Source organism: Cercospora beticola, chromosome 3 (assembly GCF_033473495.1).
Source record: "Cercospora beticola chromosome 3, complete sequence".
NCBI lineage: Eukaryota > Fungi > Ascomycota > Dothideomycetes > Mycosphaerellales > Mycosphaerellaceae > Cercospora > Cercospora beticola.
The window spans coordinates 288,425-305,863 of record NC_088937.1 but is presented as its reverse complement, the minus strand read 5'-3'; the positions used below and the strand labels follow the sequence as shown (position 1 = coordinate 305,863).

At 51.0% G+C, this 17,439-nt stretch overlaps 8 protein-coding genes across 8 annotated transcripts; 4 read left to right on the top strand and 4 right to left on the bottom strand.

Annotated features, from left to right (window-relative positions):
* Positions 1–31: 31 nt before the first annotated feature.
* On the bottom strand, positions 32–5,785 carry RHO25_004085 (uncharacterized protein; the record flags this gene model as incomplete). Its single annotated transcript, XM_023595013.1, has 7 exons — positions 32–1,882; positions 1,946–3,739; positions 3,801–3,911; positions 3,962–4,948; positions 5,000–5,121; positions 5,213–5,394; positions 5,445–5,785. The coding sequence occupies 7 exons, from the start codon at positions 5,783–5,785 to the stop codon at positions 32–34; spliced, it is 5,388 nt and encodes a 1,795-aa protein (XP_023457518.1).
* Positions 5,786–6,251: 466 nt separating this feature from the next.
* RHO25_004084 (uncharacterized protein) lies at positions 6,252–7,254 on the top strand (the record flags this gene model as incomplete). Its single annotated transcript, XM_023595012.1, has 2 exons — positions 6,252–6,407; positions 6,460–7,254. 2 exons carry the CDS (start codon positions 6,252–6,254, stop codon positions 7,252–7,254), a joined length of 951 nt encoding a protein of 316 aa, XP_023456650.1.
* Positions 7,255–7,694: 440 nt separating this feature from the next.
* RHO25_004083 (uncharacterized protein) lies at positions 7,695–9,498 on the bottom strand (the record flags this gene model as incomplete). Its single annotated transcript, XM_023595011.2, has 2 exons — positions 7,695–9,217; positions 9,285–9,498. The coding sequence occupies 2 exons, from the start codon at positions 9,496–9,498 to the stop codon at positions 7,695–7,697; spliced, it is 1,737 nt and encodes a 578-aa protein (XP_023456651.1).
* A 399-nt stretch (positions 9,499–9,897) lies between these two features.
* On the top strand, positions 9,898–10,400 carry RHO25_004082 (uncharacterized protein; the record flags this gene model as incomplete). Its single annotated transcript, XM_023595010.1, has 2 exons — positions 9,898–10,104; positions 10,164–10,400. 2 exons carry the CDS (start codon positions 9,898–9,900, stop codon positions 10,398–10,400), a joined length of 444 nt encoding a protein of 147 aa, XP_023456648.1.
* Positions 10,401–10,672: 272 nt separating this feature from the next.
* On the top strand, positions 10,673–11,467 carry RHO25_004081 (uncharacterized protein; the record flags this gene model as incomplete). Its single annotated transcript, XM_023595009.1, has 1 exon — positions 10,673–11,467. One exon carries the CDS (start codon positions 10,673–10,675, stop codon positions 11,465–11,467), a length of 795 nt encoding a protein of 264 aa, XP_023456649.1.
* A 191-nt stretch (positions 11,468–11,658) lies between these two features.
* Positions 11,659–13,050, bottom strand: RHO25_004080 (uncharacterized protein; the record flags this gene model as incomplete). The annotated part of the gene is made up of 1 exon (XM_023595008.1): positions 11,659–13,050. One exon carries the CDS (start codon positions 13,048–13,050, stop codon positions 11,659–11,661), a length of 1,392 nt encoding a protein of 463 aa, XP_023456646.1.
* A 345-nt stretch (positions 13,051–13,395) lies between these two features.
* RHO25_004079 (uncharacterized protein) lies at positions 13,396–14,415 on the top strand (the record flags this gene model as incomplete). Its single annotated transcript, XM_023595007.1, has 1 exon — positions 13,396–14,415. The coding sequence occupies one exon, from the start codon at positions 13,396–13,398 to the stop codon at positions 14,413–14,415; it is 1,020 nt and encodes a 339-aa protein (XP_023456647.1).
* Positions 14,416–14,596: 181 nt separating this feature from the next.
* On the bottom strand, positions 14,597–15,574 carry RHO25_004078 (uncharacterized protein; the record flags this gene model as incomplete). The annotated part of the gene is made up of 1 exon (XM_023595006.2): positions 14,597–15,574. One exon carries the CDS (start codon positions 15,572–15,574, stop codon positions 14,597–14,599), a length of 978 nt encoding a protein of 325 aa, XP_023456644.1.
* Positions 15,575–17,439: the final 1,865 nt, after the last annotated feature.

Sequence of the window (17,439 nt, the reverse complement as noted above, 5' to 3'; positions counted from 1 at the left end):
TGGCCGACGCTCACAGGGCTCGACCCGTGACTCACCCATAGTATTCCTCCAGCCAACTCTTCAGTGCGCCAACAGTTGGATACTCGAGGAAAAGACTGCTCCCAGCCTGGATCCCCAACTGCTGCCTGAACTTCTCAGAGACCACCAAGCTCAGCAAGCTGTCAACTCCAATGTCGCTGAAAGACGCTTCGTCGGGGAGGTCTTCGAGCTCCAAACCCGCTTCAAGAGCAATAAGTGCTACCGCCTTTATCGCCGTGCTGTTCGCTTGCGAGATTTGCTTGTTGACTGCATCCACGACCTCTGTCGTTTTGTTTGGAGTGAGCGAATGCAGCACGTCCTCCTTGACCAAATCCACGACTAGTGACCCGGGTGGTTGTGGTTCCATGGATTTCGTCCGCAAAGCACTTTTCGGGGGAGCGACAGTATGACCAGCAACAGTGCTCGCCGAAGTCCTTCGCGCTTGAGAAGCCGGGGCTGATGCGGCACTGGAGTCGGGAGGAGAAAAAAAGTGGCTCAGTAGTATCCTGGGGAACCGTCGGAACTGAATACCACCAACCATTCCTACGACCACTCCTTCCTGTAGCACGTAGACATCGCCGAGATATATCGTCGGATCTTCCGTGGTGGGTATCATCTTCACATAAGATCGATACTTCCCGCCAGCCACCAGCGGACGAGCGAAACGCATTGATTGCCAGCCAGGAGTGACACAGTACGTTTTGGCCGTATCGCTAGCATGCGAAACATTCATGACGAATCCTGCAAGGTGAGCCACGCTGTCGATCCAGTACGGAGGTACTGTCCAGGTTCCAGACTTCTCCTTCGTGAGCTCGACATCAGCAAAAGCTTCGAACTCGTTCATGACCACGGTCTGCATGCCTCGATACTTGTTCTCGTAGTCGACAAGACTGTTGGCGAAGAGTGCGTATGCCATTGTCCGTGACAGCCGGTTCGCGGAACCACATTGTGCTAGGTGTTCTAGGGTCTGGATCCGACCTTCGATCATGTGTGTGAGTGGGAGCCACGAAACCAACCACTCTTGAGCATTGCAGTAAATGATTTTCGCGGTTGCGAAAGGCGAGTCGCCAAGAACTCCGTTGGTGTCAACGTTGTGCCATGCGAGGTGAACGATGCGAGAACGAATATCGTCTGTTCGTGCTTCGACTTGTATCAGCTGCTTCGAGTTCGGGTTGCTGTTGGCAACAAGTCCCTTCGTGACCTCCAGGTGCGCGATATCCATATCAGGAGCTGGAGCGTCGGGATAGAATAAGCTGTGAAGATACTTCCCGAGAGTGTAGGCTATGTCAGCGTGGATTGATGAAGTGACGACGCCACAGTTGTTCATGCGGTGACCATTTGCTGCAGCAAGGAAGTCTGGTTGCATCAGATCTGACTGTATTACAATCTTGGCAGAGGTTCCCTCCACGGATTGCTCAATCAGATGTTGGACAGTGGATGTGTGGAATGGTGCGACAGACACAGACTGCACGGTGTCATTGGCCTTCTTCTTGTCGTAGAATGTATTTCCCTTAGTCAAGGCCCAATCACCATTGTACTGGATCCAAAAGTTCTTGTTGTTCCAGCTGTAAGTCGGCAGGTCCAACAACCGCAAGCATCCCTCGAAGGAGCGATGGAACTCAGACCATCGGATACTGATCCCGGCGGTATAAAGCGACGCGAGTGCACGTGAGATATTCGTCCAGTTATTCTCGCCCCTTCGGAGTGATCCGATCGTGAGTTTTGTGCTAGGGATGGTTGATCGAATGAAGCTGGTGCACACTGTGTGAGGACCGATCTCCAACCAGACAGTGTCGTCGTCGATGAAAGACTGGGCCTTGGCTTTCTGGAGAGCACCAGCAAAGTTGCACGTTTCTCGTGTAGCCTAGATGCAGGCAAGTGTCAGCAGGGTATGTGTCGGTGATTATTGTTAAAAGTTCAAACTTACCCGACGCAGATAGCCTGCATTAATACTCTTGTCATCGCAGACGGCCCTTGCTAGCAGTGGTGACAATACCGGAAGCCTGGGATTATTGAACACGACGCCCTGCGCGGCCAGCTCGAAGCTATCGAGTATGGGATCTGTTTGAGCGGAGTGGAAGGCGAACGCAACATCCAATCGCACGCATCGGAAGCCCTTATCGCTGAGAACTCTGTGCACTTCTGAGATGTCGTCGGTGCTTCCAGATATTGTCGTCGCATCAGGACCGTTGATGCAGGCAACCTCGTACTGCAGTTGGAGGCCGGCAGCGGAGTCTTCGATCTGAGACACCGACGTCTTCACGGCCAGCATGGCATGGCTGCCGACCGTGCACTTTTCCTCCAGCATAAGAGCTCTCGTTCCTACGAGGAAGATAGCATCGCTGGCTGAAAGCACACCGCTTACGCAGAGCGCCGCGTACTCCCCCAAACTGTGACCGATTACCAAGTCCGGCTTAACGCCTAGATCCTCCCAGTATCTGGCCAAGGCAAGTTCCACACAAAGTATTGCGAGATGGGTGACCACTGGTGTATGCGTGTAGTCCTTTGGATGACTTCCATCGATAGAGCTGATGAAAGACTGGAAGCCTTGTCTCTGTGCAATGCCATCCAAGCGATCGATCTCTGAGCGAAAGGTTGGAGAATGCTCATACATTTCCAAGTTCGAGGAAGGATCCATTGAGCCTTGCCCGGTAAAGGCGAACGCAATTGCGGGCGGTCCCACGGTTGAAATCGATCGCTTTGTATCCGCCGAGTTTATCGCACTTCTCAGACTACTCTCCAGCGCTCCCTTGTGCGAGACTTCCACAGCGAAGCGGTAGTTGTAGTGTGACTTGCGAGCTGTTAGCGAGTACGCCAGGTCGGAGATCGAGCACTCGGGGTACGCCGTGAGATACTGCAGTAGTCTCTCAAGATTGCCTTTGAATGATGCTTTCCCTTTCGCGGACACAGTAATGACATGAGATGGCCGAGGATCTTGATCGGAGTGCTTCGACCTTGTCCCCTCTTCCAGCAAGAGCGTAGTATTTCCGCCAGCTGCACTGAAGCTGTTGACGACTGCTGTCCGCTTTCGGCCATTTGTGGCCTCCCACGGGACTTGAGTCAGAGGTATTCGTAGGTGACGCCGGTCCATATCCTTGGGCAAGCGTGGATTCATCCCGTTCTTAATGCCAATGTGTCGCGGTATTTGGCCTTTCTGGAACATAAGCAGCACCTTCAATAGAGCTGAAACACCAGCAGCAGCCTCTGAATGGCCAATATTGCTTTTCAGCGCACCAACATGAAGAGGCCGATCTGCTTGTCGTCTTCGAGTGCTCGGTGCAAAGACATCCGAGACAGACTTCATCTCCTCAAAGTCTCCAGCTTGCGTTCCAGTACCGTGCATCTCGATGTAATCAACATCAAGTGGGTCAACGCCAGCTTTGCCGAGAACTTGACGGTAGAGATCCGCTTGGTGTCCAGCATGCGGATGAGTTATAGACACTGCGTGTGCGGAATGATTCGTGGCGGCCCCAAGTATCACTCCAAGAATGTTGTCATTGTCCCGTTCCGCGTCTTCCAGCCTTTTTAAGACAATCGAACCAATTGCGTCCGCACGACAGTAGCCATCAGCTTCTGTATCCCATGTCTTACATGCATTTGGCGTCTTCGTAAGGAAATGGCCTTTGCTCAGACCAGCGAACGCGTCTGAGTTGGTCAAGACATTCATGCCACCTGCCACGACGGTATCGACATCTCCACTCCACAGTGCGGTACAAGCCATCTGGTCATCCATGTCAGCGAAATTGTCCTGTGCTAAACGCATGGAAAGGGTCTAAGCATACCTGGATAGTGGCCAAGCTCGAGGAACAAGCCGTATCGCAGCTGAAGCTCGGGCCGGAGAACTTGAAGAAGTAGTTTATACGACCAGGGCCGAACGCTCGACACCCTCCGGGCTGTTCAGGTCAGCTTCATGTTAGTCGATTCAACTCAGATCATCACTCACAATGAAGTACGTCCCGATTTCCTGCGCGGTATTGACTTCTCGATAGTCATCACTCGCTTGTCCGTAGTAAACTCCCACTCGACTTTGATGGCTAGCAGATGTTCTACTGGCGACATAGCCTGCTCTTTCTAGCGCCTCGTACGCTGTAACAAGCGCGAGCCGTTGCATTGGATCGATCTGTTCTGCCTCTTTCGGAGATATGTTGAAGAACGCTGCATCAAAGAGCCCTGGTTCATCGATGAAGCATCCGTAAGGCGTATGGCTAGCATTCACGTTCATTCCACTCGTGTCGGTGTGCGAATCCGCATCAAAACGATCCGTAGGTACCTTCTTGTGCAAATCATAGCCTTGTTCGAGAATCTCCCAGAGTGCATCGGTGTCATCTGCGCCACCAGGCATTCGACATGCCATTCCAACGACAGCAATTTTACTTTGAGATGCCCTGCCGGGCTCATGGTTGTGCTGTGATAGTTCACTGTCAAAGATGGCGACGATATCGACAAAATTGATCCTGGATGGTGAAATCGTCTTTTCCAAAGTCTGTACAAGCTCGTTGGAGGGTAGTGATGCTCGGAATATCTGGATCTCGATTGGTGCGACGGTCGTATGCTTGACTCGTTCCAGGAACCCTTGGACAACGTTCTCCCACACTATAGCTTTGGTCAAAATTTCAAACACAATCTGCTCCAGCAACTCAGGTCCATTGGCCGCGGAAAAGGGCTTGCCCGTGCTTGTAGATAAGACTTCGGAAACTGGTACCCACAGTGGAGATTGTGCTTCGGAGTGCACGATGGCCTTTGCGTCGTCCATTGAGTAGAGATGACTGGCATGGCACAAGCCTGCGTATACCGGCAAAGCTGCATGCTTTCGGTCTCTGAAAAACGCAGATGTTCGGAAAAGGGCCTTGAGTCGGGCAGGTGGTCCGCTGATCGTCACTGAGGTACGGCTTTTGGCGCTAATGAATATTTGAGCTGATCGTGGAGTGCTCTGTGACTTTGATCAGCCCATGTCTGCATCTGAATTATGTCGATTATTTACCTTCCGAGCGTGCAGGACGTCCAGTTCCATTTGTGCATCGCCTGACGAAACGCCATGGACGACATACGCCCATGAATCTGGGAAGCCATCTTGTTTCACTGGCTCGAGTAGCTTCGATGTATCTGTGCCTTCGAATTAGCACCAAGGCCATTATATCGGCCAAGGAAGATCACGGAGGGATGGTTGTCTTGTGGAGGATGTGATAGTACGCACCAGAGACGAATATCCCTAGACGGAAGGCAATCCGAATGATTTCACTGCCACGAGCTGGCAAATCATAGAGCGTTGGTGACAACGCTACTGTGGAGGAAACCAACAACCCAATGCCTAGACCAGCAAGCAGCGTTTGTTGGCGAATATCGACTTGGGTACGGCTTGCTCCTGTCTCAAGGGTGCTGAGAAGACTTGGTCAGTATCGTTCGACCACACATTCTACCATGCGTACCTGATGTAGATCCCGAGCTGAACAACACAAAGGAGAGCGCCATCTATCGCGCCACTCAAGCTTCCTTGGCGGAGTTCGTGCTCACCCCAAAGCGAAGTGATGCAGGGAAAAGCTGGAAATGTGTTTCTCAATTCGCCTGGAAGGTGCTGGATCTCTTTCCGAACCGCTTCGGTAGCCTTTGCAAGGAACGATTCCAAGAGAGGATGCCTTCTGTCCTGAGCCAGGAATCGAATGTTTCGAAGAACGGTAGCAACGTCGCCTGGAGGAAATTCGTTCGAAAAGTATGCCAGGCCCATTGCCTCTTCGACCGCCATATCGTCTTTCGAGTTGTGTTTCGTCATGATCGTCTGTGTACCTCCTTGTTGAAAAGGCTTGCACACATATTGATCAGCAGTGATGGCGAGTTTTCTCCATTTTGATCAACGCGGTAGGTCAATGCACAGGCGGAGTCGTTGAGATGGACGGATCCGACCCGAGTGGCGAATCTGCGACTCGGTTCAGCGAATGCGACTTTCGCAATAATCCTTCGCACCAATTCCTCCGCCACGAAAGGAAGGCCGAGTTGCTCGGTCATCATGCTCTACGGAAAGCCGAGCATCTATCGTGATACCCGCATGAGTCTCAGATGCTACCGGTGAGGCTGTAAGCAGCACAATCGAGCATGTCGTCGCTAAGAAATAAGCCTACGGAGCAGGTCAAATTGGGCTCCTACGATCTTCCAATCATTGCACCACTGGCCTGAACCCTGCATCTAGACAGTCGAGGTCATTCTCAAATTCGCTACAAACCTTTGGACAGTTGCCCAACATGGGAGAAGGGGGCTACAAGCAGATCAACAAGTCATTGAACATTTGCGCATTCGATGACTATCTCACAATACAGCAATCGATACTCCCTTCGTTGGCCGACGTGGAACAGTTGACTCCTAGGGTTATCCGCATACTAGGCCAAAATCCTGGAAAGGTAGTGTCTGATGCTGCGCACTTCGACTACGCATTTTCTGACAGTTACGTAGTTCACACTGCAGGGTACAAACACATATATTGTCGGCACTGGGAGTCAGCGTCTAATCATCGACACTGGACAGGGCTTTCGAGAATGGGCCGATTTGATCCTGGAAACGCTTCAACAGCACAACATTACTCTCTCCCATGTGCTGCTCACGCATTGGCACGGAGACCACACAGGCGGAGTACCAGATCTGATTCGAATGGATCCTAGCCTTGGCAAATCGATATGGAAGCACTCTCCTGAGGGTACTCAACGATCCATCGAAGAGGGTGACAAGATCCAGGTAGAGGGCGCTACACTCCGGGCTGTGCACAGCCCAGGGCATTCGCACGATCACATGTGTTTCGTGTTGGAAGAAGAGAACGCCATGTTCACTGGAGACAATATCCTCGGTCATGGGGTATCAAGTGCCGTCGAAGAGCTCAGTACTTATATGAATACTCTTCACAAGATGCGATCGCAAAATTGTGGTGTAGGATACCCAGCTCATGGGGCTGTCATTCCTAATTTGCGAATCAAAATCTCCGCAGAACTAGCAAGGAAGACTCGACGCGAAAAGCAGTACCTGTTGGCGCTGCAGCAAATCAAGAAGGAAAGAATGGCAGCCAGACAAGCCGTTGGAGTCACTGTCGAAGAGCTCGTTCTGATTCTGCACGGTATGAATATTGACGCGGAGGTCAGAAAGATGGCGCTTGAGCCTTTCGTGGAAGAAGTGTTGCGAAAGCTGGCGGAAGACGGGAAAGCTGCATTCCAGATACGCGGAGGTCAGCGATTGTGGTTTTCATTAGATATTTCGTGAAATGACTACCGATCTGAGCACGTGTGAAGTGTAGACATAGACTATATAGATGAGAACCTCATTAATGCAATGATTTCACCACATTCATGCTACCGCAGATGCTATGGGAGAAGAGCAGACAGATCAGTACTACCCGATGATCGGTCACCGCCGGTGCTACATACGGAAGTCCGACGTTCGCAAAAGGGCACGGAGCATAGCAGCCGCAACATGACCTTCAGGCAAGTATCTGGTCACAGTGGCGATGGAATGGCAGGCAATTGACGTGCAGAGCTGGAAGAAAGAGATGTTTGAGTCAAGATTGATGTGCTTGCCAGTCTACGCTTCAACATGTTCTACTTCCATTCCACTGGCTAGCGTACTCTCCCAAATCTCACCCACGTCGGTTTCTATACATTGTGCCATTGTACAAGTGATTTGAGCTGCCCCGAATTCACACTCTAATAAGCTGTCCCACTGATGCCATCCGCAGTCGCGATGTCAGACGCGGCAACTTTTGCCAAAGCGTAGACCGAGGCCTGGACAGGGCAAGTTGGGATCTGCGGTATGGAAGCTGCTCCAACTACTCGAAGTCCTTTGAGTCCCTTCACTCTCCAGTTGGCGTCCAAGACAGATCCGAGTGAGACGGTACCAGATTGATGATGCCAGCTTCGAGATGTTTCGATGATAGCTTCCCACACGTCGTTCGCTTCTGTGACATTTGTGCCGGGAAAGGTTTCCGCTGGGATCACTTCTTGTAGCCCCGGAGCTGAAAACATCTTCCGAGCTTCTTGGTAGCCTGCTTTGATCAAAGCCTTTTCTCCTGGAGTCGCCCAGAAATTGGCATAGATGAGTGGCGGATCGCGGTAATCTGTTGTTGCCAGTGTGACATTGCCCCTCGATTCTGGTTGCACCATGGCCGCCCAGACTGTCAATGCAGTGGCATTAGGCTCTGGCTGAGTGCCCACGTTACTGTAGATGTATGCGATGTGTGGACGGTCGGCTGGCAGTTTGGTGTAGAAGTCACCTGTGCCCTCAAAGACAGAGTCAGGAAGTCTGATAGCTCCCATTGCATCGCCCCAGTCAGTTCCAAGGACACCATCTCCGCTGGCGATCCAGAGTGCGTCTTGCTCTGCTGCCCATGTTGCGTTGTTCTCGTACTTCCATCGGGTTGGTTGCTCTTCTGTAGTATTGTATTGGATCACTGCAAAGTGGTGATCCATAAGGTTGCTGCCGATGCCTGGAATATCTTCCACAACTTCGATGCCGAGTTCTTCGAGCTGATCCGCCGGTCCAACCCCGGACAACATGAGCAGTTGGGCACTGTTGATCGTGCCAGCCGTCACGATGATTTCATCCGCCGAAAGTGTGTGTGTTGTGTTGGTCACAGTATCGTGGTACGTGACACTTGTAGCAGTCTTTCCGTCGAATTCAATCTTTGACGCCCATGCGTTTGTGATGAGCTGGAAATTGGGCCTTGTGTTCGCGAGGTATCCGAAAGTGTTGTAAGCGTAAGAACGAGTGGAGTTTGATGCGCGAATCGTCACAAGCCCTTTTGTGACACCGATGCCGCCGCCTGAGGCGAAATCGATCTCTTGAAGGTTATGGTTTGTCGCAATAGTGTCAACGAATGGATTATCGAAAGGAAATTCATCTCTCTGTCGGGTTACTTCCACTGGACCGTTTCCAAAAGAGCTAGTGTTCACTTGCTGCTCATAATCGGCTTCCAATGCATCAGTCCAGTGTGTGGTCTCTTTGAAAGCCTCCAGGATGTTCCCCCAGGATAGTCCCTCGTTGCCGGATATTTCTGCCCATTCGTCGAAGACCGACGCAGATCCACGGCAGTGCAGCATCGCATTGACTGCCGTTCCTCCGCCGACCAATCTTCCTTGAGCGCTGTCTGGTTGCGCGCCATTCAAAGTCGGATCGGGCTGGGAGAGATAGTACCACACGCTATCGAATATATTGAACAGGTTTCCTGGCACTAAAGTCACACAAGAATTGTGTCAGTGTTCTATTTCTCCATGGTCAAAATCAGTTCCAAAGCATACCGTAGACATCGGCTGTGTCGTCACCATTGGTTGCAACCTCCAGTAAAACAACATTCACATCGGGGTCTCTCGTGAGGTGCTCAGCCAGTACAAATCCTGCAGGTCCTGCGCCAACAAGCACATAGTTTGTTCTAGCATTTCTCGCCGGTCGTGCAGAAACAACATTCGTCAAGCAGAGGGACAGAAACCCGACAGCATTGAGATTCAGGAACATGATGAAGCCGAAGTAACGAGTGTTGGCCAATGGAAGAGATCATCCACCTGTGAAGCTATGAGCTCTTCCTTTTGTTCTACCATGCCTCGGCAATTTGAGGCAGGAAGGTGCATGCTCTTGTCCCAGATCCGGCTTGAATGCGCAAGATCGGAACGGCTACCAAGATGCTTGAGATACCGATGTGGTTCCCGTGCCTGTTTTCGGAAGACACTACGTTCGCAGGTTGATGGACCGGGTACAGCTCACGGAAGCGACTCCCGAGTTCCGGAGAGTTTGCAAACGACAGTGCTCCCAGCCGACCAGGCGTGCCGTACTCTTTACAGCCGTCGAGTATCGTTAAGCCTCATTCGATCGATTCAATTGTTCTCCCTTCGATCGCTTTAGACCTAGTGAGCAGCCATGCCAGCCGACGCAAAAACTCAAGCTGCCACGCTTGACAAGTTCATCCAGGGATGGAAAGAATGGACACCGGAGGGTATGATGGGTGCTATGGGCGAAGGCTACACGCAACGCACACTTCCGTTTTCGCTGGGACATCCACCACGATCGAAGCCTGAGGTCGAATTCATGCTCCCGAAGCTGATCGACACCGTCAGGAATTACAAGGTACTGCCTTTTTGACCCTTACACACTCCTCGTGAAGTCGCTTGATTGACCATAGTTAGCTCGACATAAAGCACATCGTCCACGATGCCGCGCAGGGAAAGGCGGTTATTTACGCAGTCTCGGCTGGAGACACACCATTCGGAGACTGGACGAACGAGTATGCAGTATTTCTCACGTTTAGCGAAAACGGCGAAGCGGTGCAAAGTGTGGAGGAGATGGTCGATTCGGCATTTATGAAAGACTTCATGCCAAAGTTGCAGAAACACCTGGTCGAGCAAGGGCTACTGTCTCTATAATCTCGTGCAAACCAAATCGTGTTAAACTCCGTATCAACATTCAAATTGAATTTTTCTATGCTCTATTCCATCAACAGCAAGGAGTACTTCAAAGCGTGATAGTATGTCCAACATCGCGTGGTAGCATGAGAGGAGTCGGCACTCAGCAACAACACCCGAACACCGGTCTGTACCGAATCACGAGGGCTTAGAGACGCTGTCAAGTACATTCCAACCTCGACGATCGCATCGTTCCTGTGCCCTCTTCAACATTGGCTAATACTACCGACACGATGGCAACGTACGCAATCCTGGGTGCAACTGGCAATTGTGGCACTGCACTCATCCAAAATCTTCTGGCGTCGCCATTGGCAGCCAAAATCAACGCCTACTGTCGCAACAAGGCTAAGCTCATCCGCTTGGTTCCGGAAATACTGGATAGCAAGTCACTCGAGATATTTGAGGGCAACATCCAAGACGTGGGCCTCATCGCATCATGCATCAAAGACACCGATGCTGTTTTTATGGTGGTCACAACGAACGACAACATCCCCGGCTGTAGCCTTGGTCAAGATCAAGCGAAGAGCGTGATTGCTGCCTTAGAAAAGCTGAAGAAGGAATCACCACCGGGAATGAAGGTTCCCAGACTGATCTTGCTCTCCTCGGCCACAATCGATGATCATCTCGCCAGAAAAATGCCTTGGTGGTTTCGACCGGTGATGCTCACAGCAGCATCACATGTCTACAAAGACCTGGAAATTACTGAACAGTACCTTCGGGCCCAAAGTGACTGGGTTTCAACTGTATTTATCAAGCCAGGTGGCCTGTCCGTCGACATACAGCGTGGACACAAGCTGAACTTTGACGATGAAGAGAGTTTTATCTCATACCTGGATTTGGCAGCGGCAATGATCGAAGCAGCGGAAGACAGGGAGGGCATATATGACATGAAGAATGTCAGCGTGACCAATGCCAATGGGGCAGCGAAGTTCCCACCAGGAACTCCAAAGTGTATATTGATGGGGCTGTTGAGGCACTTCTTTCCTTTCCTGCATTCGTACCTGCCAAGTACTGGGCCATCGGCCTAGTTTCATAGGTGTACATAGAGCAGATTTGTATTTCCCGTTGATTACCACAAAGGCGTCGTCTGTAATATTTTGCGTTGCATCGATTGGGTGACTTGGGCACGAACGAAGCATGGTAAACATGTAAATGTGAGACGAGATACCATTCTACCAAAGCCTGAAACACCACATCACAAACGGCTCTCCGAGATCGATCACTCCTCATCAGGCATCAGCTTCCACATGGGATCGTATCCAGCACCGAAGACCCAGCGGAGGTCGGTGGGAACCTCCAAGGTCGAATCATAAGCCATTTGCGCTACCTTGAGCCACAATTCGTCATTCACAGGGAATCGTTCCAAATCTGCACCCTCGAATGGCTTAGCCACAGACTCGCCATTTTTTATTGCCCTCACAAACTTGGCAACGTGACCATCATCGTGAGCTTTGTTGATTGCTTGATACAACTCAACCCAGCTCATTCCAGCGCTGTGAGTTGGCTTGTAATCAGTCAAGAAACTCAAGTCTAGAGGCGCTGCTCCGCTGGCAGCGTACCAGACTAAATCCATCCGAGCTTTCCACTCTACAAGTCGGACTTTGTCTTCCAATTTGATCCAGCCCTGCTGTGCAAACACAGATAAAAAGATTGAACTGGTCACGTTGTGCATGTGGAAGAAGTCGATCTTCCTCTGCTTGCCTGCTCGCTGTGCAGCAGCAGAAATGTATGCATTGCAACTGATCATCTCTGCGATGCTCTTGTCCAGCTCCGATGATGGGACCCTGTACGCTGCTGCCAAGCGTGTGATTTGCTGGAAAGCACGCTTCATCACACCTTCCCTCACTCTGACTGGACCCATTTGTGGCTGTGCAGCATTCTTGATCGTTTCATCCTCTCGGAGTACGTGGAAACAATCCTTTAGCGACATTCGAGGCTCTACAGATGCACGACCGTGGCGTTCTGCATCGAGCAGGAATTTAGGAATACCAGCAGAGTCATGCGAAGCAGCCTGAGCAAGAGCTTCAGCGACAATTGAAGGTTGCTCGAATTCAACACCCAGTCCGAGATGAATGATAGGATGGAAAGCACCCTCGTAGAGTTGCGCAAGCATGAGCTCCGCATTCTCTGACTTCGAGAAGCAATACTCTGTAATAACTTCTCTCCATCCCTTGGCATCGATCTCGCGTTCGAAGAATGCGAGGAAATTTGTGTAATCGTGGATATTGCCAATGTGCGAACGGAGCACTGAGGGATCGTTCAACTTTCCCACCAGTTCCTCATCGAGAGCAGGCATCGGTCGCTGAACCTCAAGTCCATCGTCATAAGCTCTCTGTAGCTCGCTCGGACTCCCACCCAGTGCAAGAGTGGTCAGAACAGCATGAGCCATATGATTGTGTCCTCCGACATCTCTCCAGAACATGTGATATTCATCATGATTCTTTTGCAGCAAGCGGTTTGCAGTTTCGAGGCTGTCTTTGGGGTTGTCAAAAAGCCTTGCAATCCCTGGATTAGGCATGTGAAGATCGATTCGTGAAGCTGAAGTTTTTGTCGACTTCACAGACGCCGCGCCATCCTGCCCGGCTTGCAAAATTGTTGCGGTGGCTGTCATGGCGGGGAATATTTCCAAAACAAAATCGCAACAAGTAGGAGTAGAGCTGTTCTTGTTGAGTCAAGGCTCTCTGAAGAGTCAAAAGATTGATCGGGTGGGAGAGAGGATGCGAACTGCACTCTTAGGCTATCCCGAAGCGACGCCAGGACCTGCCATTGTTGCCCGACCGGCTAAGTCGTCGTGATTCTAGTGTAAATATGAATGGCATGTCTCCGAGAGCGGGCTTCGGACCTGAGACTGGCAACGTTTTATGTTGCGACATTGTGGCCGACTATGAAGAATAAATGTTTCACTCGCCCGTACAAATCATTCTGTAGGCTATTCTATCAATACTCGATCTGCACCATGTCGTCGACGATCACACTCACTGAATCGACGGCTCCCAAGGTGGATGCTCCCTTCGCTACAATCGACACAGATACCAAATTCTGGCACGATTACATTACTTCTCGCCCTTCGCCTAGCGAAGACTTCTTTCAGCTGATCAATGAATACCATGACAGCCACGGCAACACTGGTCGCGGAATTGCCCACGATGTTGGTACCGGGCCCGGAAATATCGCCACGCGCCTCGCAAACTACTACATTCGCATCGTCGGATCCGATGTCAACGCCAAAGCTCTCGCCGCAGCTCCAACACTTATCTCGGAGCCTATGCTCTCGCGAATGACATTCGTTCAGAGTCCAGCAGAACAGCTGAGTAATGGTGTTGTGCCTCAAGAAGTTGGCAACGGAAAGACAGATCTTGTCGTTGTTAGCGAATGCATGCCGCTCTTGGATCGGGTCAAAAGTCTCGAAGCATTTCGTACGCTGTTGCGTCCTTCCGGCACGCTCGCCATCTACTTCTACGGGAGACCGCTGTTCGCAGATGGTGAAAACCGAGCAGAATTGAACGATTTGTACGACTGCATTGCTACCCGAATCTGTACATTCCTGCTTCCTTTCATTGGATCTCCGGCTGAGGGTTTCCATCTCCGTGCCGCAGAAACGATGGGAAGCTGGATGGACAACATTGGATTTGATCCGCAGGAGTGGGAGTCTGTGCAGCGTCATAAGTGGAACAGCAATGTAGACTTGCTCTTCAACAGCCGCTCGGGCTACGACTTTGAATTGAAGAGGGTCGATCGCAGAGGAGAAGGAGAAACTACCGCCGAGAAAATCATCTCCCAATACTGGCAACATGAGTGGGATGTGGAGGACATTGCTAACTACCTCACGTCTGTGTATCCCAACTACCGTGAGAAGGCTGGAGAGCGGTACTCGGACATTGAGGTTATGCTGTCTGAGTTGAAGAAGGCGATGGGAGGGAAACGAAAAGTCACTTTCCCGGTAAGTTTGATTCTAGCAACAAAGAAGGGGAACTAGATTGAGAGAGTGTTTTTCAGATGGATAGAGAACAGTCATCGCTGTCAGCAGCAACGAAATGTTACTGGGCGAGTAATACTCTTACGTCAATAATTAAGTTTCCAACAATGTCCGATCCACGTCAAGCTGCTGAGAATTGTATAAGAACCATGATGGCCATCTTCGACACTCCTCGCATCGTTTATGCCTTGAAGTTCTCCATCACTCCCGGTGAGATCTTCTCCAGCCTTTCACAGAGCTCACTCCATAGCTTCTCTTGCACATCACCATTCTTCGTAACCACCTCAGCAGGCTCAGCAACAACGCAATCACTCAAATATCTCCCATGCGTATGCCGGTCACCATTTCCGCCATGAAACAGTGTACGACTGCCCTGCTCCGTAGTCCTCGCAAGAACCGTCTTCATAATCGAAAATACCCACGATGACTGCTCTCTCGCCAAGTCGGAATGACAGAACCCTGGATCTACGGCATTTATAGTTACCGGGAAGACTTGCTGTGGCGATTGCTCTCCAATGCTGCGAACGGCGAAGATTTCCAGCATTTTGCTGAGTGGATATTGCTGATCCCAGTATTTGGTGCACATTTCCCGATCACTGATTGTCTCGATGAGCTTGCCCTCTGGCGCCAGGTCTTTCTGTGGGAATGAGCTGTGTGCGTGAGCACCGGAGCTGGTAATGGCAAGCGTAGGCCGAATAGAAAAGAGGTTGGCAGTCTCCTTCATCTTTGGGAGGACCAAGGCCGCGAGCAAAAAGGTTGAGATGTAGTTCACCGTAATTGACTCTTCGAGCCCTTCTGCCAAATGGTACTCTTTCCGCACTACTCCTGCATTTGCGATAAAAACGTCCAGCCGGTCGAGCGTATCGTTGACTCTTTTGGCGAATCGCTTCACGCTATCGAAACTGGTCATGTCCAGCTCCCATATCTCAATGACATTCTTATCACATTTCGTCGCGGCATCGATGTCCGCCTTAGCAGCTTCGCCTTTGGAGATCGATCGCACGGCGAGAATGAGTTTTCCGGCACCAAGACGAGCGAAATGCTTCGCTGCCTCTTTTCCAAGACCAGTATTGGAGCCTGTGATGATTACGGTTCTTCCAGTTTGAGGCTGCTCTGGGCACGGCAATTTTGCCAGCAACTGAGAGTAGATGAAGCCCATCGTGGTATAGAAGCTAGTGTCAGGATGCTAGGAGATCGTAGTTGCTGAGCTGCAAATTTGCGGCGACAAACCACACTGACACAACACAAGATCGAAGGATGCAAGTTCGGCAACGGTGCTACCTTCTCCGCGCTGAGCAGGCGTCTCTGTACCACCAAACAAGCGAGATTCCCCATCCTTGCCACCGGGTTTCGGACTTCGTACCGGTGAAGCGAGTGTGGCACATACACTACCGAAGCCCGTTTCGGCCGATTTACAGCGTTACAACTCCCAAGGCTCTCAAGATCATTGTCGAAGGAGGCACCCGGTTCTTGTTGCATAGTCCGATCGGAGAACGTTGAATCTGAACTCGTGTCGGACGAAGCCCATGACTTCAAGTCGACTGATGGACGTATTCTGACGGACAAGATCCGATACCATTGGTCGTCTTTGGCATCAACTTTCACTTCGGTGCCGCGAAGAAGCTCTCGTTATACGCAAAAATCAACAACGGAACAGATCTGAGCAGGCTGGTTCACAGATGATCGAAGCTTGAAACGAGTCATGATCGTTGTGCGAGCCATCGAAGGATCGAATACCAATAAATTGCATCTCGAAAGGAGTAGGTACAAACACAACTATTCCGAACGATTTCGATGAAGCACAGTATTAGGTATACCAACTTTTTTTCGACTATCAGAGAAGCTGCATAATTCCGAATCAATCGTGGATTCCTTTCCTATAACCAGGCAAGCTGGCACTATAGCCAATTGACATTACCACCCAGGGCCTGGTGTGCCAGTCGCATTTCTCTTGCCGGAAGATGTAGTGCAATACTCTACTTCGAGACGACTTTCATTGCCATTCTCTACCACTACTGTGTACCATCCGCCAAGAATGTCCATCAGGGCATGCCAAGCAAGTTTCCTCCTCTTGGCTTGACGACTTACCCTAAAGACAAATTTTCACCAACCGCAGCAGTCCGGAGTCATACATCCTCCATGTGATCGTACGTTTTCAGTTGACCAGGGCAGCCCGCCGTGAAGAAATGCTGTTCGGTCCTCGCATGTTAGGGTATCTTTTCAGGACTGGCTGCGATCGACGGCTTGGAACTGATTACGTCGCTGGACTACGCAGCCTCTCAGCTCAATTCGAACTGGCACTTTGCCACCGGTCAAGACAACCAGATATACGCCTGAACAGTACAGTACCAAGTTACCGGCTGCACGGTGCACAGTCCAAATTATCCAGGCCTAGCCCTCGTGGCCTGCAGTCCAGCACTCGCAGACCTCGAGGCTCAAACTCGGCCTAAATCCGAACATGCCGGACATGGCGGCTGACATGCGCTGATTACACAAAGTATGACTACTACTGATTGTGGTAATTCTTCTACTCCAATCGGAGCGTTCCAGAGCATTACAGGGTCGCTTTCCGTCATCTCGGCCCAAGGCATCGTGGAGATCTAAGTATGCTGTCAACAGACCGCGTAGGCACTCCACTTTCCACACAAGACCTCAAAGCGTGGCGCCATTGTGATACACTCCGAGAGCGGACGCTGGACGCGGACATGCTCCAGAAGAGGCGGTTGTGAGAAAAGAATTCTGCAGCCACGCCAGGCTGCGTTGCTCCGAGATCTCGGCCGACACGACCACTTTTCCGACGCAACAAAGCCAAAACATCGATCGACATTTTGCCATCTTATCTGATGCTATCCAGCCACGCATGCGACGACATGCCCTGTCACAGGACCACGCGTGAGCGTACACTAGTCTGCGGCTTGGTAGTCTTGCATTGCGCGGCTCCAACAATGCTGCTCCACAAGACTCTTTTCGCTTCACCAAGAAATCGCCGAATTACGATAGCCTGGCTTCGTATTTGATCCTAGA